The following is an 18346-nucleotide window of genomic DNA, read 5'->3' as shown; positions in this document are numbered from 1 at the left end:
ATGAGTCTTGTCGGTCACCGTTCAAGCCGTCGTTCTGCGTTGTTCTCGTGCTTGAATTTTGGTTGTTAAGATTTGTGGGGTAAAGTAGCGTTTATAATTGTATATATATTTCACAATGCCGGCCAAGAAAGGGAAGCGAGTTACAACGAAACCTGCAACAGATGTAGAAGAGAATGAGGGACATGTAGAAGAGCAGGAAGTTGAAGAACAAGCACTTGCAAAAAAGAAAGGAAGAGGTGCAAAATCTAAAGCCGCTGCAGAACAAACTGAAGCTCCGGTGAAAAGCAAATCAGCCAAGAATGATCTAGAAGATGATCAAAATGAAGCAGGTTCAGCTAGTGAAGATGAAGATGAATCAAAATCTACATCAAAACGTGGACAAGCGTCCAAGAAGACAGAAAGTGGAGATTCAAAAAAAACTAAAGGGAAGCTGAAAGATAAAGGAAATGGTGTACAAGAATCTCAGAGAAGGGGGGCAGAGAGAGCAGCTAAAAAGGGCCTGAATATGACTGATGAAGCTGAAGATACAGAACAGAAGCCAACAAAGGGACGAGGAAGGAAGCCTGCTAATAAAGACATCGGTGGTGATGGCGATGTAGAACCTGCTGCAAAGAAGTCTCGAGGCCGACCCAAGAAAGAAGATGGTAGTGAAGCTCAAACCAAACGCAAAGGCCGACCACCAAAGGGCGCAACCAAGAATAAAGAAGCGGATGAAAAGGAAGACAGTGGAGCAGAGAATGGTGATGACGCGGACGCAAATGTTGATATGGCAGACATTAAAGGGAAAGAGCTTAGAATTGCCGTTGAGCACTGGTAAGTAGAGGACACGTTGTGTTAATTTAACCGTATCACCTTTTTCTTATTAGTTACATGGTCACTTTTTTTTTTCAGTAAATCTTGACAAGTGTACCGACGCCGGGCTGTGGAGCTGATTGACGCCTTAAAAGCTCTGTGGCCAAACATTGAAGTGACGTTAAATTCGAATGTACCTAGGCGAGGATCTTTTGAATTTGTTCTCATCAAAAGTAATGGTTCAGGTAAGACACATGGCATGGACTAGTAGTTAAGTACTGTATAATCTTCAGAGCCCAATTTTGTAATACCGTACGCAAGAAATATTTTAACAGCATCAAAATATGGTAACTTACCTGGATCATAAAAAAAAGTGCATTTAATGTACTAACTTAGTGAATTAAAAAAGAAAAATTGCTAATTTCCGAGAAGACTCTGGTCTTTTACAAGGTTAGTAGGTTAATTGAGACTTTTTAGCAGCAGGTTCTACATCGCCATCACCACCGATGTCTTTATTAGCAGGCTTCCTTCCTCATCCTTTTGTTGGCTTCTGTTCTGTATCTTCAGCTTCATCAGTCATATTTACGCAATTTTTAGCTGCTCTCTCTGCCCCCCCCCCCTTCTCTGAGATTCTTGTACACCATTTCCTTTATCTTTCAGCTTCCCTTTAGTTTTTTTTGAATCTCCACTTTGTCTTCATGGACGCTTGTCCAAGTGATGTGAGAGCGAGAAATATATGAAAAGATTGCAATTGAAATCACGTCACTTAGATATCTCAACTAACCCACTAACCTTGTGATATACCGTGTAAAGGACCGGCATCTTCTGGGAAATTACCGAAATATTTAATAGGCCCATCTGCTGCTTTTGCGTTATTTGAATTATAATGAATTTTAGTGCTGAGGTAGTTCCGGTGATTTCGGAAGTGGGTAATTTTAGAGGTATGTCATATCACTTAAATAATTTCTTTTAACTCACTAACCTTATCACATACATACTTTATGGGTTAAATGAGGAAATAACTAAACGACATTAAGCCGAGGTATATAACAAGGTTGGTGGATTAAGTGAGAGGATTATTTAACTGATATGACATCGTATCTTTAAAATCACCCGGAAGTGAAAATCGTTCAATTTATAAGGGATTTTTGGTAATTTGGTAGAAAACCTTGATCACTACTTATGACGAACATCAATGATATAATCGAGGCTCAGTGACAAGTTGGGTTGAGGTTTTTTTTCGCTAAACCGGAGAATTTGCTACGTGCCATTACGATTACGACCAAATTGAACTAAATACACAATGTCGCCAACATGAGGACATGACGTTTGTCTGTGGCGTTGTTAGAAGGAGAAATTTATTTCTCTCTCTCTCTACGTCATTCGTTTTGAACATTACTGAGAGATAGCACCATTGTTAACGATAAGATGTATTTGCGTAAATATTGCAAGTCCGTGGCTTATGTGAGGGGCTCGCGACAGGAACAGTTTTGCTGTGCGGACCTTTCATGCAGTGGCAGCGTGATCCTTGAATTTATTTTCTTGTGTATATTCCAGATCAAATCATAATCCCTTGTATATTATACGAAGGTTAGGTTTGGTTAGTTTAGGTTTTTATTACTCAAGTCCGCGCATGCGCAGACAATGAAGATGATCCTGTCGATCATGGCCTGTATGATAGTTTTTGGGATACATTTCAGAACACTGCTTCCTTCCTTTCCCTCTTACTTCAAAATTCCAACCTTGTGCGCACAAAATAAATTAATGGCACTGAAAAAGTGCCTTTCCGTAAGCATGTTGATGCGCATTCGACAAACGCAGACAAATCTGCTCTTTTTAGTACCTATTTAAAGATATTGTCAGTGAGGAATCCGTATACTGAAATTTTCCCGTTTTCACTATGACTTTTTTTTTCGACGGCTCTTATTCAGTGTCTAATCCAGATCTGCAGAACTGTAGCTCCCAAGAGCGACTGCTTTACTCCCCTTTCTTACCCCACCCACCTTTTCTACCAGTGTGGTCATGACGTTCTAGTTATGGTCGGCTGCATCAATGTGGCGGCAGGTATACAATACATTATCAAGAATTACAAATGAACAGATAATAAAATCCTTAGGAACATACCTTTAGAAAGGAAAAGAAAAATGAATGGGGGAAATAAATAAATTAAAAGACATGTAAAATAAATTTTAAAATGTATGTGTGCATATAATGTAAGAAGGTCTACCTATGTATATATCGTCTTATTACTAGTAGGGCCAATTAAATCCACTTTTTGTGTAAAGTAAGTTAAGTACAGTCGCCAACTTGTCTTTCCGTGCTCTGTATTCTACTAAAATGAAATAAGTCCGAAATGTTGCATGCAGGCATCAAACGAATTACTTTATTTGAAGAATTTATTATGATTTTTCGTGCATTAATAAAGTTTTAATTCCTGTTCTTAAAAAACTTGTATTACTGGTCTTAACTGGTTTTACTAGTAATAGGACGATAAATGAATTGTACGATGATAAGTGAGTGATAGCTATACGATCGGATGTCAGTGCTGTCATTCAACATTGTAATGCATTCCAGCCAAATAAATAAATAGACAGACAGAGATAGATGGATGGATGGATGGATGGTTAGATAAATAAGTGTACTGCAGTTTAAAGAGAACTGGAACATTGTAAAATCTAAACCCGTAAAGAAATACTACTTCCAAAGGAAATGGGAATATGATTATTTTGTTGTTGAAGACGAAAGAATTGCTTGTTTACTGTGTCCCATCCAATTTATTTCTACTTGTCATTTCAATATTAAATCACATTTCAACAAAGCCTATACCAGTATTAAGAATTGAGGATTGTTTTTGCAAAACTTTGCTAACTGAAAAAAAAAACTAAATTTTACAGGAGACACAAAAAACTGAATGGAGACGAGTAGGTTATAGATGCAACCATCACACTTTGACACACTACAATGAAGAGAAATAATTCAATTTTACTAAGATAACTTTAACATCGTGTAGAGGCCTGCTTTATGTTAACGAATCCACTAAAATCTCAATTTTGCAAATTTTGCAGTTAGCAAGTTTTGCAAAAACGGTCCTCAGTTATGGAATGCACAAACTTTCGGGTAAATTCATTATTGCGAACTCTATATTGATTATTTATTTACTGTTAAATTAAGGACGTCACTCATTGTGTTCATTTTGAATTGAAATTAATAGTGACTTTCAAGGTTGATTACTTAAATGCTGTAAATTTATGTTTTCGTAGGTGATGATAGGAGGAAAATTTTCGAAAATCTAAAGCAGGTTAATTGCAAAGAAATCTCAAAGAAACTTCTGACAGGAAATCTAGCATAATTGTAAATCTTGAAACGAGATAACGCATTATAAAAACATTGAATTTATTACAATCTTTTTTGAAAATTACATTCATACTTACCCCATTATTGCACTAGGTGCTTAATTATGTTCTTTCATGTCCTTTCAGTCAAAATACTAACAATATGGTCTACCCGAGAGTTTGTGGAATTTTGGATGCAAGTGTTGAAATACAATTTTAATATTTTATTGCTATTAGTTTTTAACTGGGTTTGAAACTGAGTTGTAGTGGTTTTATACTTATTTAGTGTAAGTCCATTACTAGTGAACCATTTATTTGGTTTATCGTTTGTCTTCGAAATAGGCCTACGTTTTATAAGCTACTGCTCGTCTTCTTCTATAAGCAGTAAGGACACAAGGAGCAGAAATGAAGGATGCCAGTGTCGAAATATAATTTTAATATTTTACCATATATTTAGGCCTACCTGAAGAATTCAATTCCATATTTATGGACACAGACTCTGGTACTGGTGTTGTATTCCTAACATTGATAGCTACCATATTTTGCCGTTCTTTTGGCAAAGGTCTATTGTGTTGTTTTTTCTGGAGATGAGCAGGAAAATAAATTGTAGGTACTGCAGTGGGTAGAATGCGTCTTTTTTTGGAGTTGTACTCTGTATATTTATCTTCCAAGTGTTGTGAACACAAAAAGTTATGCTTGGAGGGACACCGTTTGTCTTGTTTTATATTTATTACCCACTATATCACCAGTTCCCCCCCCCCCCAAAGGGAATCTGCAAGAAAAGAAAAATACTGTACACACCACATAGCATGCCGGGCTTTGTTACATATTTACGCATGAAAAAATGCTAATTAACAAAACTATGGACTTCATAAAATTTATTTTGCAATTCATTTTGTATTCAGATAAATCTAATATAATATAGTGAAAATATTTTTAGTTCAATCGTAAGATTTATCATAAAATTTGCCTGAAATATGATATATCAGTTGTCTTTTTTCTTTTGATATTGCAGTTATGTGCAGCACACACAAGAGGTATATATATATATATATATATATATATATATATACATATACAGTATGTATAATATTTTTTTTGTAGCTCTTATCTCCGTATACACAACGTTGTAAGCAGACGAATTTTTACAATGGTAGATGCTTATTCCATTTCTGTCGTGTTTCAGCACTGTACAGGACAACTTGGTCACTCTATAACCTCATTTCTAACCCGTTGCTTTTGGATGTTTGTTATGGCAGTACTTTTTGTTTCTGAACAAGGATTTTTTTTTTTAATATCTTTCACTCTACATATTTTTCTTTCATGTGCCACAATTTCGTAACAGCTCATGACAAAACTTACACCATTTCACAAAAGGTTTGACTTGGTTAAGTTCACATATTAAAATATTTTGGGAGTATTTCTCGACCCAGTAATGTGTTAAATTCAAGCTGTTACTCGAAGTCAAATTGGATGAGTCAAACCAGATATGACACGAGAATTGGGATCAGGGGTGTATGCAAGGGGGAGGTTATCAGATTTGAACTCCCCCCCCCCCCCCTTGAACTTTTTGAAAAAAAATGACATTTATAGAAGTGTTTTTGTCCATGAGGGTTTCACCTTTAATTTTTCACTGTCAGAGTAACAAAATCTACATCGACATAAGGCATAGTATTCCTACTCATCCTTCAATATAATCCCTGTGCGTGGTGCTGCAACACATTCGAATTATAACAATGATATCTTTATTACAGAGAGACTTACTGTCCAGTACCGATCTTGTAATAAAATGAAGCCGACACAATGTGAAATTTAACTTGTGAAACATGTTGGAAAGGTTGTTTTGACAGTTCTGCTGTGCAGTTAAATACTGTGCTTCGTTGATTTTAAACATTTTAAGAGCGGTGCCTATTCATCTATTCATTAGAGTTCTGACTTTATTGTGAAACGTTCGTTTAACATTTTGTGAATTTGACAGTTCATATTTTTAATACCGAAAAACTCAATTTTATAATTTTTAGCAAAAAGTCTTACAGTAATTCTCTGAGGTTATTGAAATTTTACATTGACAAATAAATGCTGCTTTGCAGCTGCAGCATGACGATGTTTCGCGAACGTTGTTCCTGGAACTAGTTTCGCATCCCCTGTGAAAACTCAGCTGATGATGATGATACTAATAATAATAATAATAATACACAACATTTTAAATACCGAAAATATAAATTGAAAGCAATTTTAATATTGACCCCTCCCCCCCTGACAATTCTGCGTACACCACTGATTGGTATCATCTGTGACACAGTGGTGCCTAGAACCTAATGCAAGCCTTGCAACCAGTTCACTAAATTCCTGGCATCCTTGCACAGTATCATTGTTTATACAACATTGTAATCCTTGTAACTTTGTTGTATTTGGTATTAATTTAACTCCTTTTTTTAACGAACCACAACTTGCATATTGTTTTGGCCCCCTATATCGGCTCCAACATATGACAATTTATGGGAAACATTTGATTTTCATTACAACTGCTTCTGTTTGGAAATCCTACCAGCATCAGTGGTAAGTATGATGGGAGTCTGCAATGAAATGTGATGGTTAACAGAGCTGGACGAGACAAGAAAGAAGAGGAACCTGGGAAAGGGAGTCACCCTTTTTAATGTTAGGTGTTTGTTCTTTGAGGCTCTGTATTATATACACTTTCTCGTTCGCGTAGTGATTCAAATTATCTGGATTATAGATTTTACCCAAATAAATACAAACGAGAAAATTGTTCCACAAAAGCATTTGTTGTGCACTTCTGTATATTTATTCTATACTTAGAAAAGTATTACTGATATATCAGCAAATAGTATCTTATGTGTGGTGGAACAGAACCAAGAGCCTAAATCTGTGTCAGACAGAAGAAGTATCTTGTATTGATCTTTTTACTAGTGAAAAAAAAAAGTTGTACTTTCAATTGTTACTGTTATTTCAGAGAGACAGAAAAAGTACAGTATCTTGTATTGATCTTTTTACTGGCGAAAGGAAAAGTTGTACTTTCAATTGTTACTGTTATTTCAGAGAGACAGAAAAAGTATAGTATCTTGTATTGATCTTTTTACTGGTGAAAGGAAAAGTTGTACTTTCAATTGTTACTGTTATTTCAAAGAGACAGAAAAAGTATAGTATCTTGTATTGATCTTTTTACTGGTGAAAGGAAAAGTTGTACTTTCAATTGTTACTGTTATTTCAGAGAGACAGAAAAAGTATAGTATCTTGTATTGATCTTTTTACTGGTGAAAGGAAAAGTTGTACTTTCAATTGTTACTGTTATTTCAGAGAGACAGAAAAAGTATAGTATCTTGTATTGATCTTTTTACTGGTGAAAGGAAAAGTTGTACTTTCAATTGTTACTGTTATTTCAGAGAGACAGAAAAAGTATAGTATCTTGTATTGATCTTTTTACTGGTGAAAGGAAAAGTTGTACTTTCAATAGTTACTGTTATTTCAAAGAGACAGAAAAAGTATAGTATCTTGTATTGATCTTTTTACTAGTGAAAGGAAAAGTTGTACTTTCAATTGTTACTGTTATTTCAGAGAGACAGAAAAAGTATAGTATCTTGTATTGATCTTTTTACTGGTGAAAGGAAAAGTTGTACTTTCAATTGTTACTGTTATTTCAGAGAGACAGAAAAAGTATAGTATCTTGTATTGATCTTTTTACTAGTGAAAGGAAAAGTTGTATTTTCAATTGTTACTGTTATTTCAGAGAGACAGAAAAAGTACAGTATCTTGTATTGATCTTTTTACTGGCGAAAGGAAAAGTTGTACTTTCAATTGTTACTGTTATTTCAAAGAGACAGAAAAAGTACAGTATCTTGTATTGATCTTTTTACTAGTGAAAGGAAAAGTTGTACTTTCAATTGTTACTGTTATTTCAGAGAGACAGAAAAAGTACAGTATCTTGTATTGATCTTTTTACTGGCGAAAGGAAAAGTTGTACTTTCAATTGTTACTGTTATTTCAAAGAGACAGAAAAAGTACAGTATCTTGTATTGATCTTTTTACTAGTGAAAGGAAAAGTTGTACTTTCAATTGTTACTGTTATTTCAGAGAGACAGAAAAAGTATAGTATCTTGTATTGATCTTTTTACTGGTGAAAGGAAAAGTTGTACTTCCAATTGTTACTGTTATTTCAGAGAGACAGAAAAAGTACAGTATCTTGTATTGATCTTTTTACTAGTGAAAGGAAAAGTTGTACTTTCAATTGTTACTGTTATTTCAAAGAACATATTGATTGAACTCTGTGGTTCAGCAGTAGTCACTATTGGTCCAAGTCATTCCTTTCACGACCAGAAGTAGAGAACTCCTGTTGATGTAGATTTTAATTGCGTTCCAAGAGTGAGGACGCTATGCACTGTCGAGTGTTCCAGATGCAAAAGTGCCAACTCTTATGGATTTCTCCAACTATGGGGTGGGGGGACAAAATTATCACAGCAAAGAAATTATATATTTCTTCCAAAAAGAGGGGAAAAATATTTCCAATTGAAACTGAATTTCTTAAGTATGCAGAAGCTGTAAACATTTCACACGCATAAACAATATGTTTTATGTTCTTCTCTTGAATACTGTATTCAAAGTTACTTCAGTTTGGTTAAGGAAGCTGAACATGATAGACTTGATGCGACTTACCAATGTGATACATTCTAAATGGGTCTAGAGTAGATGTAAATAGGGCCAAAATTGAAGATTTCGTAAATGAAAGTGGACACACATACACTGTGGCGCTAAAGTTCTTGTAGAACCTTGGCCACCCTGCATACAGCATGTCCTTCCAGGTACTTCTGACCTCTACTTGTCTTCTCCCTCTCTTTACTCCCATCTTCCACTCCAATTCATCCTGCATGTGGTCTTCCTCAAACTCTTCCTCCTGGTTTACCATGCAGTGCTTTCAGGCATTCTGTATACATGCCCCAACCACTTTAACCTCTGCACCTTGGTTGATGTTACTAAGTTCATTTCGTTACAGAGTTCTAAATTTCTTTATTTGTTCTTGTTCTACACCTCTCTGTCGTTTATTGATTCAAAAATTCTTCTCGGCAGTTTTCTTTCCCATATATTTGTCTTTCACCCCTTTTGTAAGCATCCAAGTTTTGCTTTCATACATTATACTGGGTCATACTATAGTTTTGTATACATATATTTTAACTTTTCGTGATAGATTTTTGTCCCCCTTTTTTTTATATAATATTTTGTAATGAATAACATTTATTCCCAGATAGTAGCCTTGTTTATATTTCCAAACTTGTATCATTTTTCTCTGTAATATGGGAACCTAGATATTTAAAAGTTTTTGTCTTCTCAAATTTGTAATCGCCTAGTTGTACTTGAGTCTCTTTGTTTTTAACTTTGGTGTTACATTTGACCAATTTTGCATTGCTTTCATTGCCAATATCTCTTGCTCATCCTTCAAATTCCTTAAAAGATCTTGCTATCATGCAAACATCATCTGAAAGAGCCAAGTGGAGGTACAGTCTGTTGTAAATGCTGCTTCCTGGGTTGAATGTGATCTCTCTTATTGAAAGTGGACAAGTAGAGTATAAAACATTAAGTAAAGTCGTGTGGCTATCCCTGAGATCTTTGCTTCGTTGCTGTAGGCTGTATTCAGAGTTCAGTTGTGGGTAGGCAATAGCTCTCTCCAGCAGGTTGACGTGCTTTGAGACTTGATGCCGATCCTAAACTGTCTGACATAAATATTTGTTTCGACCTCTTCTACCAAATTTAATGCATGGACTTTCGGGACACCCAATTTGTACAGTAAATGTTAATGTAAGAGCAGTGAGTTTTGTCCAATTTTGCCACAGAGTTGGATATATGATGTATGTGTAGCTGTACATCTCACGTTTTGTTTGTAACGCATTAGGTAATTTTATGTATTGCAATGGTACTCAAAATTTAGTTATGGAAGGTTAATAGAAGCTGCAGGACACCAAAAGATTAATAATACTCTATATGAAAGCAGTTCAGTCATTAAACGGAAGTAACAAATTGTTTATATACCATATGCTTCGATTTCGTCCTTCTATTGTGTCAAAATATACAGATACTGACATCTACTACAGTCTTGGAGACTCTTGAATTGATTAAACTGCAAGTATTCCATAAATGATATCTTATGTGAAGCATTTTACATGTCAGTAGGCTTCCTATTGAATTGAGATCAAGATGCATATTGTTAAAACTCATGTGAAATCTATCATTTGCTCACACATATCACAACTGAACAGGATTGTGAAATTTTTGTAAACATCTGGCTTCCCCCCTCCCTCCCCCCGAAGGAAAATGTCTTGAAAGTCTGTAACTGTGAACTGATTTGACAGCAATAACTTTGGGATTCTGTACTTGTAGCGGTGTTAAAGTTGCAGACTTCCTGCATGTGAAGTACCTTTCATGTGGTTCACAACAGTCAAGTTTCCATGTTTGTGATGTGACTGCAGCAGAATTCATTGGACTTAAGTTTGGTGCGTGGGGAACAATTCCCAAATTAAAGGTTTCTGAAAAGACTCTTCAGACAGTGCATGAACTATTTTAAAATCTTCATTCATCATCATCAATCACCTCTCTGTTCATCTTGATAATACTGTATATTATTTATTTTTTCATTAAATTCTTATTGTATTGAGAGCTACCACATCTTGTTGCAGAGCATTAAATTTTAATATGCATATTTCTAACATTAATTTAAATTTTCATCTTTTGTTCCTTTGAATTGATTAGGATGCCGATATGTTAAATCCAAGATTTGGACGGCTATCAATATGATACTACTATGGAGTTAACATGCATGAATTTTTGTAATTGCAAGAATCTGCTGCCATGTTATGAGCACAATATGTTCTGCTTGTAGGGTTATAAAAATTTCATCTAGGGAGCAAAACTTCTTTGAATCTCAGCAGAAGATAGTTTATGATCTTATGCAGGAAATGATGCACAAATGTGAGAATTTCATAGAGGACGACGGAGTTCTAGGAGTTTTATATCATTGATCATTAGGGTCACACATGTGAACGTTAACTAGTCCCTCCAGAAAGAATGGCTTATTGCCAAGTAGTATATTTCTCTGAACAGACTTGTTAGTATGAAATTTATTGGTTGGTCATTCCTTCACATGGCTTATGTGTAATATATTGCAATGGTCCTGTGTATGATTCTTTGTTACTGCAGCTAGATCTACTTTGTTTCTGTGCTTTTTCTCAGAAGTGTTTTTAGGATTATATTTGATGGTAGTTGGGTGAAAGGAGAAAGCATTTAGAAATGTCGACCATGCATCACAACTGTGCTGTTTCATTAAGGATGACCCTTCCTCTGATGCAGCTGATTTCCTCAGGCATCAGGCCTCATAGAAGTGCTATTGCCTCAGTGTAAACTAACGTGCTCACATTGAAGAAAGATCAACTTCTTCCTATCACTGAATCTGTTCCTGTTCAAAACATAAAATAAACTTTGCCTATGAGACAAAGACTACTGGATATGAGAGTACATTGTCTGCAGTATTTGGGTGAAAATGGAAAAAAAAAAAAAAAAAAAAAATGAACAAGAAAAAACTATATAATTGAACGTGAGAGTGATCATGGATGAAAAATATTTTTCCTACTATATATACTTAATTTCCAGTTCGAGAGGATTGAATGCTAGTCTTTGATAGGGTTACTGACACTCCCATATTTCCCAGAATCTCGCATATTTGTCCCACATTTCTGTTAGTCTTCTGGCTCCCGTAGTTTTCTTATGTTCGAGCATTTTTCTCCTTTATTTTTGCATAATGTAAAAATCTTTGTTCTAAACATCTGATTTTGCCGTGCATGATTTATATAATGAATTAATTTTGTTGTTCAAGAGATGCAATAAAATTTGCAGTCTTTGTAGAAGGTACATAATCTTGCCAGAAATGGTTTTTAGTGCTCGCCCATTTAAAATCAAACCATGTTAATGTTACAGCGAGTTTGTTTTAAGCATACCGATTAAAAAGGACGTTTCTTCTGATGAACAGTAATTGGACAGATATTCGTAACAGGAGCACGACACGTGTAATCAAACTGCAGTTGACTTCAACTACAATGCGAGAATTGTGTCTCAGAATAATCTTAATTTAAGTCTAGCTGCCGAAATATAGAGTTGTTTTTTTAGTAACCAAACTGAATGATTTGTCAATTTTCTATGTGAAATTGTGGCGAATCCTTAGTCTCATGTATTTAAAAAAAAAAGTTGGCAACCCTAGTTTTTGATATCACATTATGTAATAGGGCCTTTTGTCTGTTTTTATTGTCATTGGATTGTGAGTTTAACTTCGTTTTTCTTACATGCTTTGGGATGTGTGTTGCAGATGTTGTGCTTTGGAGTGGAATTGAAAAAGGACCTCCCCGAAAGGACAAATTTCCAGAAGCAGAAGTCTTAATTGCATCTTTGAAAGCTACGTTGTAGATGATAAACTTCTGTTTTCCTCCTGGTTGATTCCATCTTATGACAAGTTGGGTGGAAAGAATGAATGTTCTCACTCAACTTTGATGTTAATGGAACCATCAGAAGGTTTTCTATTTTCCGTGAACCCCTCGCCATTCCAACATACTTTTACGTGTTTCTGATTTGAACTTCCATTTTTAAAATTTTGTATGTTTGACATATATGGGGTGGTGTGTGTATGTTTAAAACAGCTGTCCCCCAGTTGTATGGGACCAACTCTGAGGGTTGTACTTGCTATTTGCTGGTACATGAAGCGTTCTGTTAATTTAAAGTTGGCTGGTTGGAGTAAAAGTGTGCTCCATGTTTCATGTGAGAACTATCAGCTGATTTAATGTTTTAATCCAATGTTTCTTAAAATACAGACAAGCTCAAGTTGCATGAGAAGTATTTCGTCCATTAAATGGTTTGAAGTGACAGTCAATTTTTAAGCATTTTCATTAAGCACTGGAATATGTGCAGTCTGTAAAGATTCAATTCGTAGTTAATAGTTCAATTCTGTACTTTAGTTCCATTTTCAATTACAGTGTATTTTGAAGATTGAATCTCATTTGTTGTATTATGGTTGTCAGGCTCGAGTCACTTTGTGTGAAATAAAGTCTGTTTATATATATATTTGTCTATTATTTATGCACAGTATTTCAAAACTTATTTCCTACTACGATTTCCTAAAGTTAAATAACTAGTGTATTGTTTACACATTTGGAGTAATGGTTAGCGCGTCTGACTGTGAAACCGTGTGGCTTTGGTTCGAATGTTGGTAGAAGCAAAGTACCTGGTTCAAGGGGTTTTTTTTTTTCCTCTCCCCCCCCCCCCCCCACAACACAATACGAGCAAAGGTTGGGTAACTTTCGATGCTGAACCCCGAACTCATTTCACCGGTATTATCACCTTCATTCCATTCAGACGCTAAGTAACCTGAGATGTTGATCCAGCGACGTAAAATAAAAGGGTACTAGTTTTAATATCGTATGTAGATGGCGTTGGAGCTGCTGCAAGAGTATATGTTCCTGAATTGCGCAAGAGATGGCACTACTATGCACATACCAAAGCACTTCAATTACAGAGTTTGAAAAGATGTCATTTTGTGCAAGAATTTGTTTTGTTGGATACTTTATTATTAAATCTCGTGAGAGTTGACATGCACTGAAAGCCTTCTGGTGGCATGCTTAAAAGGAATATTTTGAATGTTTCTTCGTAGCCGATTAACCACTACAGGATTTAATTTAGCCGAGGTGAATTGGCATATCTGTCGATCTTACGATCTTAGAATTTCAGTTCTTGGGTTTCTGAGCGGACATTTTCTATTTTTGCATCAGTGGATTCTAAGTGTATGGATTTATTTGTGATTAATTCTATAGAATGCTTCCCTTTTAACTTTTTAATACTTTGTTGATGACACAAAAAGTGTGTCTGTATTTAGATTTTAAGCGGTGAGTGTGTTGTGTGTTTGTGTCTGAATGTACAGACTAAAAATAAAATAATCTGTGATAAAAACAGTAGCCCAATTTGCAGAACAGAAGGCTAAAATACAAATAGAACAGTTTTCAGAATGTCAGTTTCCAATAGTGTGGGAAAGAGTCACGATAAACAGGATTCAGTTTCTGAAGGTAAGAGTAGTTACATTAGTTACATGAAATTTCAGCTGTGAATTGAAATATAGTAATAACCCATTTAACGATACGAGCAAAGGCAGCATTTTGTGTCAGCTGTCATGTTTGTTTACATCGCGAAAACATTATTCGAATGGGATGTTAATTGTGTGAGGGATGATACAATTTTGCTAATAATCTTTTGGGTTAATGTAATTTTATAGTAGACTGTAATGACTGAATTTCAAATATTTTGTAACGGAAATAATTGTATAGGCAAATATCCACAATAGGTTTTATATATTACAAATGTCAATAAATACAGTTGAAAAATACGTTTGAAATCTGTATGCATATTTTTCTTTCGTTAACCTGAAAACATTGTTTTGAAACAATTTGGGTGTTGTGCAATAAAATTTACGTGTGTGGTATTATATGCAAGGCTGTAACTTGCATACAAAGAAAACAGTTTTTAATGTAGGCCTAAATGTAGTCAGTTATAACGTTAGTCTACATTACGAACGAAATAAAGAATAGCATTGCAAGCTAATTCATAAAGTTGTTCACTACCTGTATCAAATCAATAATACATAGCCTTTATTTTACCATCTGCATCGCTACGTTACAAATGCGTATTTATGTAGCTTCACAAAGAATTTTCACAATAACCTCACTGATGGTTAGTCAAATGATATTGAATAAGCATGGTTTCCTTTAACTTTGACTGTGTGGCTTTTTCTTTTCTACAGTTCAACAGTGTTTTTGTAGTTAAAGTGTAAAACAACTTTGCATAATATTTTTAAAGTTACAGTGTAAAAAACTGGATATTAGGGGGCAAATAGCCTTGGTTGCTGATGTCCGTTTTTAATGTGTCATTATTTGTTTTTGCTCCTTTTTTTTTTTTTTTTTTTCCATGGTTTACTAGAACCATTGCGCATGACGTATTCATATACCGGTACTGTAGTTGTACAAGGGTTGTTTATTGCACCAATCGGAAATAAAACCTCTCTGCTTCACTTCAAATGTGTCTTTAAATAAAAAATGGTTAGGTGTATAGCTTTGTTTCATGGCATTGTGCGTGAATTCGAATACTGTTGGCGTTGTGAAAGACTAGATCGTATCTTATAGGTTTAACTTAATCGAAGTTGATAATTGGGATGAATACGTAGGCTATTCACTTTTAGTTATTTTTTTCGACTGCCAGTGCCTTAATTTCTTAACGCTTTTTCTTGTGAACTGTAGATAGAGTCGGACATTTGTAATACAGTTTACAGAATTTTTTCCATTCCCGAGCTACAATTTGCTAGGAGAATGGTTTCACAGAAGGATTACTGTAATATTTTTTGTATTCCGTAATTTCACCAAAATTGATGATTTGTAGATATGTGTGAGCCTTGTCTAAAATTTGTGTGACTTAATGTTTTTTAATCTTCAGAACATAATTCTGTATTTCTTTGATACCCACTTCAGACTACTGTTGTTTTAAGAAAGTATCCAAAATTCTCTATAAATAGCACTGAATATTTGAAGGTATATTGAATACATATGTCAGAATATAATATCCTATATTCTTCTTTTAGTGAGTGAAAAGTTTGTAGGCTTAGTATCTAAAATAGAGTAGGGCCTATGTATTTATAATTTCCATAATAAAATGGAGAACGAATGTTTAATATAGGCTAATTGTTTCCTTAAGGTCAAGATTCAAAAGTGTATTTGGTTTGAATGTCCATTATTAGGCCTATCAGTAGAAATCGTGATCTGAATCAAATTTCAGTTATTTTGTGGCTTCTCGTCGGAAGGACTGTGAAATGGTTCTGCTTTTCCAATAAACTTATGAAATAAAACATTGTATTTCGTCACTTGATGTAGACTAGGCCAGCAATTGTTTTGAAATGGAAACCAGAAATGTACCATAATAATAAGAGTGTTGTTGCATAGACTAATTATTTCCTTTAGAACTTATTGGGTCGAAGATTTTTCCAACTGATCTACTGTAGTAGGGAAGGAGGTAGGAATCACATAAGTATGGTATCTTCTGTTTGTGTATTTATTATTTACTGTTCTGTTTGAGTCTCAGGTGACAAATTTAGAAATTCCAAGTTAATGGTGGAATTTGAAGTGTTGTAAACACACAAACATATGCACATTGTACATATTGAATTGTGGTGGAAATAGTGAAATTTGCTGTGTTTGTGTATTAATTGTGCATAGGCCTAGTATGTATTTCGTAAACCAGTGGTCATCAACACTAGCTGAAATGGGTAAAGGGTAGTGAGTGTGTCATAATGTGCACTGTCAGGCAGAAGGAAGAGGCAGAAAGCATAACCGCCGGCAGCCATGGATGCACGCTAGTGCAATGTCTTATCCACGGGTAAGAGACGCTATCCCGAGGGTGCACTGTGCTGATGACTGCTGTTGTTAACTCTCCCGACATCTGTTTTCTTTATTGTAAAATAAATTCTTGAACCAGTGCAAATTTCATAAATTGCTTCGTTCTTTTCTGGAGGTCAGCACATGATGTTTGGAGGAACATACAGCTATGGAGGTTTAAGGGTTGTTTTTTAAAAGAATGTACTTGTTTAGCCTGTAATGTGTTCCACTCAATCTCTGTAAAAACTTTAAATCTCCGAACTTCAATAGAAGCACATCCACCACATGTTTTGGAAGTAATTGTTAATTTCTGTTACAGTTTTAATCATTTTCATTTGTATTCCCCGCTCAGGTATTTTTTTCATTTCGCATTATTTTGTTGACCATTAATGATGAATTACAACTTCTTGTTAGGCTTGTTATATGAATAAGTTTTTGGTTTTGTGTGTGTTCAGATATGCAGATCTGTATCTCTTTGTTCATGCCTCTGATGAGTGACACATAAATAGTTGTTGTTGTTTAGTTTATGAAGACAGGTTTGAACCTTATAAATGACATCAACAAGGCATCATTAATGAGGCAACTAAGCCAGGAGATAATGGGGTAGGGCGGCCAGTTCCTTTTGCTGTCCAGTGCATACATCACTGACTAGTAACATATTACACTATCCAGACTTAAGATGTATACAAACAATTGCTGTTTCTCCGACACATATTGTTGAGTGAGATGTAGCCTACTGTAAGTTGCAGGGATGTACGCAAGGGGGGGTTATCGAGTTTGAACCCTCCCCCCTTGAACTTTTTGAAAAAAGAAATGATATATTTAGATTTGAGTATTTTTTTTAATCCATAATCGTTTTCCCTTCTCTAATTTTTCACTGTACGAGTAACAAAATCTACATCGACATAATGTGTAGTCTTCCTACCCCTCCTTCATTATAATCCCTGTGCCACGTTCGAATTATAAATATGCTATCTAGAGAGACCTACTGCCTAGTACCGACCTTGTAATAAAATGAAGGTGACACAGTATGAAATTTAACTTGTTGTGAAACATATTGAAAAGGTTGTTTTCCCTCAGCCCAATATTAGCAAATGCTGGGTAACTATCAGTGTTGGACCCCGGACTCATTTCACCAGCATTATCACCATCTCATTCAGACGCTAAATAACTTAAGATGTTGATAAAGCATCGTAGAATAAATAAGCTACTAAAAAAAATCTTACGAAAACTAGCTTTCTATTTACCTACATTTGCTTAAGCTAGTTTTTACTAATTGAAAGTGGTTTTGACGGATTTCGGGTTTTAATGGTAACATATACATAAGAAAAATGAAGTGCAGAAAGAATGCCTACATCTCACCACTCCAGTAATAATACATTTCCATCTTTCCTATCACATTGAGTGAGTAGACATGACAAAATATCCCCCTGTATTAATGAGAGTGTTGTACAATGCTACTCATGCAGGACGAAATAGGTTTATAGGCTACCTAGTTCGAGAGAAATAGTAACTCAGAATTACTTACCATTTTGTTTTGGGATTAACTTGTTCTTTTTACTGAAAGTTAAGTACAGCTCATAATTAATGTCTATTAGATATATATTTCTATTTCTGACTTAATAAATGTAACAAAAGCTTTTAGTAATATGGGTACATTGTTTTGGATGTTCTGATTTTGTCTGATTATGAAGCTTCTTTGAATTAGGCTATGTAGTTCAATAAAACATAAAAGTGATTAATATTGGTCAAGGAAAGTGTACA

General features: G+C 34.9%; 2 protein-coding genes across 4 annotated transcripts in view; both read left to right on the top strand.

Annotated features, from left to right (window-relative positions):
• On the top strand, positions 1-13233 carry D1 (D1 chromosomal protein). The gene is made up of 3 exons (XM_069827198.1): positions 1-813; positions 892-1037; positions 12487-13233. The coding sequence occupies exons 1-2, from the start codon at positions 116-118 to the stop codon at positions 899-901; spliced, it is 708 nt and encodes a 235-aa protein (XP_069683299.1). The 5' UTR covers positions 1-115; the 3' UTR covers positions 902-1037; positions 12487-13233.
• A 488-nt stretch (positions 13234-13721) lies between these two features.
• The window catches only part of LOC138700842 (eukaryotic translation initiation factor 4E transporter-like), a 71584-nt gene continuing 66959 nt past the window's right edge, over positions 13722-18346 (top strand). The window contains exon 1 of one of the 3 annotated variants that reach the window (XM_069827196.1): positions 13722-13855. Coding sequence is in view for 1 of the 3 variants with exons in the window: in XM_069827194.1 (XP_069683295.1) it covers positions 14173-14230 (58 nt within the window). In the remaining 2 variants the exon portion in view is untranslated. Of the gene's footprint in view, positions 13856-13894; positions 14231-18346 lie in introns of those variants that run through there. The other 2 variants (XM_069827194.1, XM_069827195.1) reach the window with 2 other exon arrangements.

Source organism: Periplaneta americana, chromosome 6 (genome assembly GCF_040183065.1).
Source record: "Periplaneta americana isolate PAMFEO1 chromosome 6, P.americana_PAMFEO1_priV1, whole genome shotgun sequence".
NCBI lineage: Eukaryota > Metazoa > Arthropoda > Insecta > Blattodea > Blattidae > Periplaneta > Periplaneta americana.
The sequence above is the reverse complement of the archived record's forward strand: the minus strand, read 5'-3'. Positions and strand labels throughout refer to the sequence as shown.

Bases quoted from the DNA above. Each gene is read 5' to 3' on its own strand.
- D1 (XM_069827198.1), top strand. From the start codon at position 116: ATGCCGGCCAAGAAAGGGAAGCGAGTTACAACGAAACCTGCAACAGAT.